Source organism: Cariama cristata, unplaced genomic scaffold (assembly GCF_000690535.1).
Source record: "Cariama cristata isolate BGI_N322 unplaced genomic scaffold, ASM69053v1 scaffold9790, whole genome shotgun sequence".
NCBI lineage: Eukaryota > Metazoa > Chordata > Aves > Cariamiformes > Cariamidae > Cariama > Cariama cristata.
This window is the reverse complement of record NW_009592927.1, coordinates 1-11,321: the sequence shown is the minus strand read 5'-3', so window position 1 is coordinate 11,321 and position 11,321 is coordinate 1. Positions and strand designations below refer to the sequence as shown.

Genomic DNA, 11,321 nt, shown 5'->3' with positions numbered 1-11,321 from the left:
AGCAGCTTTCACCCCTGCAGATTCTCCAGTGTCTAATAAAGGGCAGAGTGGCTTTTTACCTGCAGCCATGGGGTCCGACCAAGACTCCTCTCTTCTATCCAGAGGCCCTTTGTCACAAAACCCATGGAAGTAATAGCTGCAGCTTTTCAGCCCCATAAGCCTTGGTTGAAATTGTCTGCTGAAACTTTCCGACACAACGCTGAATTTGCTGGCCAGACAGAAAATTCAGACCCATTTTAACATCACATGAGAACTTTTTCTGCTATGAAGCAAAGCTAAAAATAAAGGAGAAGCCCAAGGTTCAAAACCAACAACACAGCAAGCTAACTTGTCATAGCCACTGGCAGCACGGTCCCATCAACCACCACAGCGCGGTGTGCCCAGAGAAGAGGGCTCTCCCAGCTCCCTAGCAAAGCGACCGCGGTGCGGTGTGGAGGTGTCGGAGGCTGTGAGCAGATAGCCCGGCACGGCCGGCTGCCCCAGCCCACAGGTAGGAGACGATGTGCCAGGGGCAGTCCCCTCGCACCATCCTTTACCAAGCTCCCCGTGTCACCCCATTCCGGCACTCCCCTGTTGCGCAGCTGCTAGCTTTCCGCTGGCGGAGCGTTCACCCCAGGAAAGAGGGAAGAGAAGTGTGGGGGCTGGAAAGAAGAGTTGCCCTGCCGCTCTACTGGACAGTCTTACAGCCATGGACTAAAGGAGGCATCACGTCTCAAGCACCAGATGTTTACAATTCTAGCAGTATAGGTGATCACACACTTTCTCAACCCTCTGTCAAAAATTCCCACGTTTACATCAGCCACCATGAGAATCCAGGGTGTTAAGATTACTCTTGGTCATCTTTCGGTTCAGAATGAAAAGAAACAAACAAAAAAATCCCATTTACTATATGAAAAAATGAATCCACGGGAAAGAAGAGAATTCCTTTACTGTTTTAAGATTGTCTGCCTTGGTATTCTGAAAGGGTACACAGACACTGGAGCTCAGAGCAGCCATCTAAAGGGAGGAAAGCGAGCAATTTTAGCAAGAAAATGAAAAACCAAAAGCAAAGCCTACAATCCAACACTCCCTAGTCTACATGCACAAATCCCCCCAAAAAGAGAGTGAAGACACCATTGTCACAGGTATTTTAAGAAACGATCTTTAAAAAAGTGCTAAGAGTAAACAGGAACCATCCCAAATGCGTCTCAAAACCAAGTAATACTGCGCTAGATTCTTTTGCTTTTTGTGGTATGAAAGGAAGTGGTGAAAAACGGGTCAGGACTTTCCCATTCTTAAAATTTTCTTACATGTCAAAGACAAAGGAATGCAAGGGGAAGTTTTATGAACATTCACTCGCTCGCCTTAAGAGACGCTTATTCCAAGTACTCTATCCAGTTAAGATCTGCACTTGAAGAGAAAAGGGATTTCAAAAGCCTTGTTCTCTTGAAATTTTTCACAGCTTTATACAGCCATTGCTCGGGTTACCTACAGAAGAGACAAACCACTACATGAGTTTTCCAAGAGACAGTAGGTACAACCAGAATGAAAACACCGCCAAGCAGACTCACCCACGTGCCAACAGGGCCAGAGCTGCGACTCCCCAGCGATAATCATGGCAGGTGTTACCAGGGGCTGTCAAGGTTAAGTCCTCTGCTAATAAACCACAGATAAATCAGCAACAGGTTGGTTTGGAAATTTACAGGCTGCTGAGTTAGATCTTTGCTGGAAAAGAGAATTAAGCTGTTTTGACAGCTCTGTTCTGTTCTTTTAAATCTCCTCCTATGTACTGCCATAAACAAAGGGATTCAAAGTTTACTTAATGAGCAGTCACTGCAAGTGAAGGAAGTTCACAGTGCATGCTGAGTGGCAGCGTACAATGTGCTGCCAACCGTATTCCATGGTCCAGATTCTCCAATTACTTCATTTAATATGGCTTTTGATAATAACAGTACTGGATATGCAAACACTCTTCCCAAGCACAGCTGGGAGGGGAAAGTCAGTTTACGACACTGGATTTAAAAGCACAGGCATCAGCGCGTTAGTCTTAGCCCTGATGAAAGTCCAGGACAGCTATCATCTTAGGGCATCAGGCAGCAACGTATCTAATGGAAAGCCCAGAGCCAGCTTAGGGAACATCTTTTGTCTGCCTGGCCTACGAGAAAGGTGATGGGGCTCGTCCCAAGAGGCGGAGATGAACACATGCTCCCCGCAAAGCTGCGCACCCATCAAAACACACATCTCCCGCCGCGACTGCCAATGCCACCACCATCCGGCAGCCCCCCCAGACAGCAGCAAGGAAGCAAACATCACTTCTTGGGTACGGGAAGGGGAGGCAGCGAACACGGAGGGTGACGGGTCATCACGGGTGCTTGTGGAGACAGCACCAAGGAAACAAGCGGTAGTAACGTGGGCTGTGGTAGTATGGGAGTCAAAACTGACGTTATATGATAGAGTCTTAACATGGCCCTGATCATCTTAATTCAGTTCTCCCTGGAACTAGAAGCTATTTTGCCCTTGTGATGTTAGCTCAGCATCAAAGTTGTTTTTCAAAACAGATCTATTAGAAAAGAAAGCTCCGATCTGCTCGTGTGCTGTTGGGCCCCAATACAGCAGCTCATCCGAAACAAAGCCCACAGAACGACTGCAGGAGACCGAGTGCGCACACGAAATAAAACCCGAAACCAGTTTGTGCTAAAATAAATACACAGAGCCACAGAGATCGGAGTTCAGCAGCTGCAGACAGTTAGGCAGCTGCAGAGCCTGGCCACAGCTTTGGAGTAATCCTCAAGAAAGCCTCCTTAAATAATAAAACAGAAATAAAAAAGAACCCCCAATAATGAATCTCCACTACAAAGAGAACCTGACAGGCAAAGGAGAATTACTTCTGCGCTGCCCATCTTCAGAGGTTTGCAGGCAGCTGGGAAGCGTCGTTCCGAAGGGTGGGCACTCCTGATCCACCTCAGAGGCGTGTGTCCCTGGGAGCCCTACAGCGACAGCGCAGGGCACCGACTGCAGACCCCGGCGATGTAGCCGAAGCACTTTGAGATGCTCCTGCCCACGGCTGTGGCTCACCTCAGCCCTCCGGCAGGTTCTGCTCCCCAGGGCTGTGTCAGGGCAGCCTAAGGGAGGTGCACGGCCCCCCAGCTGCCGCAGCTGGGGCTCAGGACAGTTCACACCCGGGCAGCAGGCCGCCCCGCCGTCAGCCTGCCTCCGCTTCGGGGCCCAGGAAAGCGGGGGAAGACTACTGCTAGGGGACAGTGATGTCCCAGCTCCGCTCTTGAATCCAGAAAGCCTCACGAGTCAGAGCCTCAGACAACGGCAACGTTAGCTACGGTTCTGCTAATTTTAGCTCATGCTTAACCCACAGCTCCCAAGTCCCTGCAACGCCTTTCCAGGTGCCAAAAGCTACAACCACCCTACGCCGCAAGGGCCAAAGCACGCAGCTGCCCAGCTGAGAGGCTCTGATGCCCTTACATAAACTGCATGCTCCAGAAATACATTTTTCAAATAAAGACAACAAAAAGAAAACAAGGATGGCTTTATTTACCCTATTGCCGCGTGCCTATCTTAAAGCAAGGAACAAAAGCTCAGCTGCGTAGTTCCTGTGTTTCGGAGTCCGCTCCTTGGTGCGGAGGGCAGCGTCCCACGGCAAGGCAGCAAAACCGCCCCCCGGGGCCAGCTTCTGCCCCAAGGAGTAACGGGGGAGAGAGGGGCGAGGGAAACACACACACGCTTCGCGCCCACCCCTCCCGTACCCCGGGCAAGCTCTTGGAAGCAAACAACCAACCCTCAGAAAGCCATCCAAGCAGAATGCTTTTACTAGGGTAACTGAAGGGTTGGTTTTATAAGGAGAGTTTCCTCCCATTTAGTCAACCTTACCAGCCGCCTCCTCCCCTCCTCATTCCCACTAAACTGTGAAAGGGACTTCAGCTCCCTCCAGCCAACTCAAAACCGATCGAAGCAACAGACCGGCACTATACAACCTCAGCAGTCCAAGAGACTGAAGACTCAGCTCAGATGAGGTCTACACAATGTCACAATATTTCATTTTATTTAACCTCATAACACGAAGAGCTGGAAAGAGTATTCACAGGGATCCAATCCTGCAAAAAAATTCTTTATTCCAGCCCAAGTGCGCTGGGTTCAAAGGACCAGTACATGTACTTTACCGAACGCGTGCAACACGGCACCTGCAGGAACAGAGCCAGGTTTTATTTATTTGTAAAGCTCTGCGAGGAAGTTACACACACACACAGTTTCTCTCTCAAAAAACAAAGCTGTGTTAGGACATAAGTTAGTGTATTTTATTTATTCAAGGAGACATCCTCACCCCTTTAACCGAACGAATGACAGACCATTAAGATAGATTTGTCTACACCTGGATATCACCTAATCTTTTCTGCTTTAGACAATTATTTTTGTTCTTGCGAGGACAGTAAACTATGTCAAGGAATTGCTGGAAAGAATTATGTGTCTCAAAGACAAATAAAATTCAGAACAAGTATTTATGACAAACCCAAATCTTTCTGCCTTACAGATATTAAACTTCACGCCTGCTTGTACCAAAGAGGTCTTTTAGGAACCGGAGGCAGAGTTTCAAACACTCTCTCAAAGAGTTGCTGCAAATAGAAAATGGGTGTAAGTGTGCAGAACTGACAATCTGAAAAAGTCAGCCGCCAGAAAGATGTCAGATATGTACCTCTGCTACTGAAATCTCTTCATTGCACACTACGCAACCGACAATTTTGATGAGAAACCCCTAACTTGCAGCGCATGGAAGAGACACAAGGCTATCAACGGGGCCAGGAGGCTCGCTCGGTACGGTAGGGAAGGGCAGCAGCTGGCGTTAAGGAGTCAGGACTGGCAGACAACCTCCTGACAGAAGTCAGGCAGGGAGCCCAAAGGGGCAGATCTGCATTTCCGAAATGAAGGATTTGCTTTTGGATACAAAGAGAAGGGCAAGGTGGCAGAGGAGAACCACTTCTGCCTGTGGACAGTAAGCGTGTCCCGACCGACGGCAGGAAGGAAGGGACAGGGCTGACCCGTGAGGCAGCTGGTGGTGGTTATTCTGAAAGAGTACATCTGACACACAATTTAAGCCCTCAAAAAGTCCTCAGTCAAAACTGGAAATGAATGGATAAAAAAATGCTGAAGGGTATTTGCAGATGGGGATTCTTTGGTGTAGAATCAGAGGTCTCAATGAAGAGCGTGAGGACAGAGTATAATTTAATTAAGAGGGAGAAAAGAAGCTGAAAAGCAGGAGAAATTGCATGAGGCTTTCCTTGCACAAGCTACACTTTCTACAGCATACCTACATGGCTAACACCCAAAGCCGGTCAAAAACTCAGAAGAAGCCGCCCACGACAAAAAGCATGGTTCGTAGCCAAGCTAACCCAAAGAGATTGGGAACTGACCTGTAGCCGTACCTCTTTCTGTCACAAGTTTCAATGGGATCATCCGTAAGAACTAAACGCGCTTCGGGGCTCACAAAATCCCCTCTTCACAACCACGCAAAGCAAGGAAGTGACCTGAGCAATGTGACAGCCTGACCCTGGACAGGCAACCCCCAAGGACTTCTACAGCAACCGGGTCACGCCGGCTCTTTCGGTGGCCTTCAGCACTGAAGACTTTGCTGGAGAGCAGCGACCAGAAGGCAAGCGGACTGGTGCAAACCGTGGAATCTCAAAAAGCTCATTTCTCTCCCGTGCACAATGCATGCCAAATCTTAAAATTCCTGCAGCATTCAGTTATGAAACTACAATAGAAGAGAAAAACAGATGGCTAAAGCCTTTTGGAAAAAAAAGATTAAGCATTACTTCATTTCCAAAAGAGAAAGATGTATATTTGAAAATACAGAACCTCCTTCAGACCATACCCAATTGATACAAAAACAGATGACTTGCCTCATGGAAATGCAGCCTGTCTTCAGTTAAGGCAGCATACAAAAAAAGTTTAACCCTTTTAGAAAATCACGGCTCACTGTATTTTTAAGCAGGATTTAAAAGCAAAGTAGTTCGTACAGGAGATGATAGGTATTACAAATATTGTAAAAAAAAAAGTTACATATTTCTTTCTCTCTCAAGCAACTGCTGAATGGCAAATCCTGTAGAAAAGCCTCCTTGCACTTACCCTTTTCCAGTGTTTTTAAGCAGTTAGAACCTACACTCAGGTGAGCAGTTTTCTTGTGCATAAAAGCATCTAATGAACAACAACATATTAGGAACTTGGCAACCTCAGCTCTGTAAGTTAGGCCATTCTCCGCAGAAACCAGTCCATACTACACTTCAAGCCTCTGAGTCCTTGACTTGCAAGATACCACACAAAAACAAGGAAACATAAAAGCTATCCTAGAGAGCTCACGTGTTCAGCGTTAGATGCTCCAGCAGCTCTGTAAAACAGCAACCACAGCTTCAGGTCCGAGTACTGGAACTGATCTCTGCTCCAGAGGAGCATCTTTTTTTTCCCCCCGCCGAGCCTGCGCCCCAGGCCAGCCCTGGCTCCGTCGCCTGAACAGAGGCCCCCAGCAGCCGAGAAGCCCCAGGGTAGGCAGGAGATGCACACGGGATCAACAGGAGAGCTGGGCTTCTCCAAACGGGCAGCTGGGACCGGCAGGAAACCCAAAGGCATCTCAAAGAGCACCAGACACCAGTGTTCGGGCAACTGAAGTGGGTCCCTGCGCAAGTGACAGCCCTGCCTCGGCCAGCGATGCCCGGCATGCTCCTGCCCCAGCACAGAGCCGCAAATGCGGCCGGGTTTGTAGAAACCTAAGCCAAATGCATGAGATGATTGATTTCTGGTTTTAGTCAATGGTTTTATTTCTGGTTTTATCCTCCGCACTGAGGATAAGGACTAAATCAACTCTCTCCTACCACGCATGGTCCTTCCAGGTCAGGACCGCAGCTCACTGGCGAGGCTGGGTGGAAAATCCCACGCTGCCCCAGCTTATTCCAAGGGTAAGTGGAGGATGACACACTCCAGCACTGCCAAGCAAGCGCCTTTCAAAAAAAACCAAGTGCTTATATGATTAATGCAAAGCATGACGTTTTCTCAGCAGCAGGAGTCACTAATCCATATTAAAGACCAAGACTGCATTTATTTATTTATTTTTAGTGAAAGGCTCTAACTGAACCAACTGCTCAGTTTTGCAAAGGTACTGAGCGGCCACGATAATTAGGTCTGGGTCAGCAGGAGCAGCCAGAATGCCACAGAAGCAACTCAGTCCTGGTAATTACCCGAAAATAAGTTTCTTCTAACGAAACAGTGCCAACACTGGACACTCCATCACAACCTGTCCCCCCCTAACGCATCACCGATGAGAAGTGACCATCTGAGCGTGGCCATCTTTAGCCATGAGTAGGGACAAGAACCAGAAATTACAGAGAGCAGAAAAGGCAAGGAAAGGGAGTGTCAGCCTGTGCTGGACAAACGCTGCCGTACCTAGAGATAATCCTTTTAAAGAGCAAAGCAGCAACACCAGGGTGGCGGCGACTTCCCACACAGCCAGCGTAACTCCAGAAAAAAAGAGCAGGAGCTATTTTGAACACTAAGTTTAAAATAAAAAAAAAAAAAAAAAAATTCAAATCAATACGGGTCCAGAGGAAACAAAAAGTACTAAAGCCACCCAGAAATACACCCAAGGTTGCAGAGCACACACGACCAGTTACAAAAGTGTTCTGAAACACCAGTCATTTTCTGCAGAGTTAGCCAAACGCAAACCTAAGAGAAGATCGCGGCTCGCAGACAGGCAGGCAGCCTGTTCTGGTCAGGCACAGTCCTTGCTCACAGACACAGCTCCGTTCAGCGTTCATGACTGCATTGTCATTTATTTTAAAATATGAATGGAGCATTCTTTTCCTCCAGAAACACCGCATTGTTAAAATGCCAGTACATTAAAATAACTGACTGCTTACTACATCTCGATCAAACAAACTACAGACTACAGCACTGACACTTAATACATATTGAGTGCTTCCAGCAAGAGCAGCACATGGAGCTCATTTCTTCTGTTCTGTGCTCACACGGGCCAAACTCAGAGACAAGCTTCAGAAACAGCAGCAGCGATCCGGCAGGCGCGTGCAAAAAGGGTATCTTCTCCAAAGTTAAGGAAAGACTTAATTGAAGGTTCTCCAAATAGATAAACATTTACTCTTTTGTTCCATATAGGAGTTCCACTTATGGCAGAAATACTGTATTTCAGCTTGCACGCTTAAGGTTTTGTTAAGGTTCTCCAAACGAGAGGAAGCAGAACAGAAAAGCCTACAATCGAATGACTGTGAGAGGGATGTTTTTTCCCTATTGTTACTTTTCCTAGAATTCATCCACATTTCACCACCATACTGTTGCTCTGTCATAACCAACACAAGCACTGATCTTGCCTATATTTAAATTCAAGAACATAAAATGAAGGTTCAGAAAGACAACCTATTTGTAAAAATCTGAGGTTTTGAAAGGCTGTTCCACTACTTCACACACAGGCATTTTGCTAGGTGGGCACCGTAGTTTATGATTAAACAATAAGCTAATTGTTTCTAAAATAACAAGATTGTTCACAAGAGAACTTTTGTGTGTGACTTTTTCTTAAATGAAGTGAAAGTTAGCTGCGGATCCAATCTGAACATTCCCCTGCAGCGTTCATACCTCAGGGCTGAAGCGTTCTGCAAATTCTCAAGCAAGGAGTGAACCAGAGTGAAAATGAAAGCCAAAACAGGCTGGTTTATGCAAACAAAACATAAAAAGTAATAAACACAACTGCTGAAATAAACCTGATAAGCCAAAATTACTGTGGAAAACTCTTTGGCCTGAACTAGACAGTAGATCCCATGAGATAATCACAACAGCTTCTTTCAACTTTTAAAATGTTTTCATTTGTAGTTTATTCTGTGAAAGCAAGCTCAACTTCCCAAATTATTCTGTTTCTTAATAATCTTTCAAAACACTTTAGGCAAGAAGATAACTTGTTTAAAAAAAAACAAACCCTTTAACCTGACAGTGTTCCTTTAAGAGAGCAGCAAGCAGCCTTCCAGCATACTTGACAGAGACATCCAACTCCAAGAGACAGAATTTAAATTTGTAGAGGCAATTACTCATAACCAGTGAAAGCAGCCAATGCAAGTGCCAAACTTGCCAACAAGAAGAAAGGCCAAGTATTAGAAAGGAGGCTGCAGTTTATTACGAGGCCATTTGAACATCTTGGTCCAGGAGGCCTGGAGAGTACTTTCTTCATCCCCTGACACTACAGGCTCACACTAATGTGAGGCATTATGTCATCAATATTCCAAACTTATACAACAGCACTTAAGTATCTGTATAATGGAGACCTTTGCCTGACTATTTAAAAGCTGCTTCTAGTCTTCCCTAGCAGATTTATTTAAGATTTATATGCACACGAAGCAAGATGCACCCGACCCATACCACTGACTGTTAACTGCTGTCTAGTCAGCTCCAAAGCCACCCAAACGGACCACCGCTGCACAAGATTCTCATCCGACTAAACAAACACCTTAAGACAATTCCCAAGGATCTGTCTCTTCCCTCTTCCCATAAAAAGATGGAAAGCAACAAGGAAAAGAAGAACGAGAGACAAGATACATTCAGGTAAAAAAGTCAAAGTCAAAATGGGTATCCACCCCAGATTAAAACACCACCATCTTCAGGACTGACCTCAAACACCTCAGTCAGCTAACAACAGCGTCAGCAGATAACACTCAGCACCAAGAGTTGAGTTGGAAGTTGGAAGAGAGCTCTTGGAAAATATTAACAAAAAAAACAACACCAAAAAATGAACAGCCAAAACCACACCACTAAGTCACAGACGCTGAGCTAACAAATGCACCATCCTCTGCATGACAAAAACAACGCCAGCTAAGAAAATCAGAGTACAGAACAAAACCAACAGGTCCAAGAGAAGTATGCAGCAAAGTAAGCACTCATCAAGATGACAAGCATCCCCCGCAGCTGCTTCTGCAATGGGCAGGCAAGAGAAAGCAAGGGGACGTAAGACCAATGCACGCACACCAAACAATACAACATGAGCAACATCCTTCCTATTTCAGCACCAGCAACTTACTCCACCATTTGTACAGCAACATGAGCTGCTTCTTACCATTTTTTGGTGCACTCGACCATCAACTCCTGGTAAGAGGCCACAAACTGGAACTTGGATGCATGTTTCCCAACACGCTGCAGTCTTTTCCAAACTGAAGCCATGACGGTGAGAAACACCAGTCCTCTTATGCAGTAGCAACTCTGCGAATACCAATGTAGGTTTAAGAGCGTGCGTGCTCGATGCTAGCAGATTTATATACAGACACAGTAAAAACAGTGCGCGAGGAACTCGATGGGATGTCTACAATTCATATTCTGCCTCTCCCTTCTTCACGGTAAATCCCAGTCGAGCTGAATGGCTCATCACTGGCCAGGAGCAGCATGCAATGGGAGCAGACAGGTAATTGAAAGGAAGTTCTCTCACGGAATCATCATTCCTCACACAGCAGAGGATGTGAAGACTGCAGGACTGGAAGACAAATAAGACAGGGGGAGAAGCATTGGTTAACACACTCCATACTACAGTGCTGCAATTGCACGTGATCTCGTACCTTTCAAACGACTACAATAAACCACAAAACCATACCCCCTTCCTGTTGTCATCCCCCTCCGCCCCCCGAAATAAATAAATAAGAATGCTGCAGCAATTTCAGGAATGCAAACCACGAGTCTGTTTGGAAACATATCAACATGTCCTTTTATCAGCACCATCACAATTGGCAACAACAACAAAAAAGGGCAGGTCAGGGCCACACTGAATCTTACGAAGCATCTCCGGGAAGCGATGCAAAGTGGCTGAGGTGCTGCCAATATGCACCCAGAGGGAGGGACACAGGGAGATGAAGACAAGTTCTTTGTCTTGATGACAAAAGGTGTAACAGTTGTTTCCTCTCACACACGCACACCTCCCGCTCCCCTTTCTCTTTCCAAGCAGAAGGAACAGCCAAGAAGCCGGCAAGGGAGTGTGACTACTCAAATGCCCGTGCCAGGGCGAGGAGGAGGATGAAAGAGGAAGGGGCATCTCCTGAGCCCTGGCTGCCCAGGATTCCCCATCTTCCTCGCTGCATCATATTGAAATGCAAACGTCTCTCCATCCTGACCCGAGAAACGCTCCTCAGGGAGGTGAAGAGGGAGAGGAGAAACGCAGAGGGGTCTTCTGCCTCCAAAGGAAAGCAGCATCGCCGCTGAGGCGCAGGGAAAAGCCACTTCGTTAGGAACATGGGGAAGCAAAAGGTGGCCGCACCTGGCGAGGAAGCGGGGCAGGATGGCAACCTGGTGTCCAGGAACGTCTCCCT

At 46.8% G+C, this 11,321-nt stretch overlaps 1 protein-coding gene across 1 annotated transcript in view; it reads right to left on the bottom strand.

Moving 5' to 3' along the window:
• The window catches only part of LOC104163296 (EH domain-binding protein 1-like), a 51,629-nt gene extending 41,441 nt beyond the window's left edge, over positions 1-10,188 (bottom strand). The window contains exon 1 of the mRNA XM_009702285.1: positions 10,085-10,188. Within this exon, the coding sequence (XP_009700587.1) occupies positions 10,085-10,188 (104 nt within the window). The remainder of the gene's footprint in view (positions 1-10,084) is intronic.
• Positions 10,189-11,321: the final 1,133 nt, after the last annotated feature.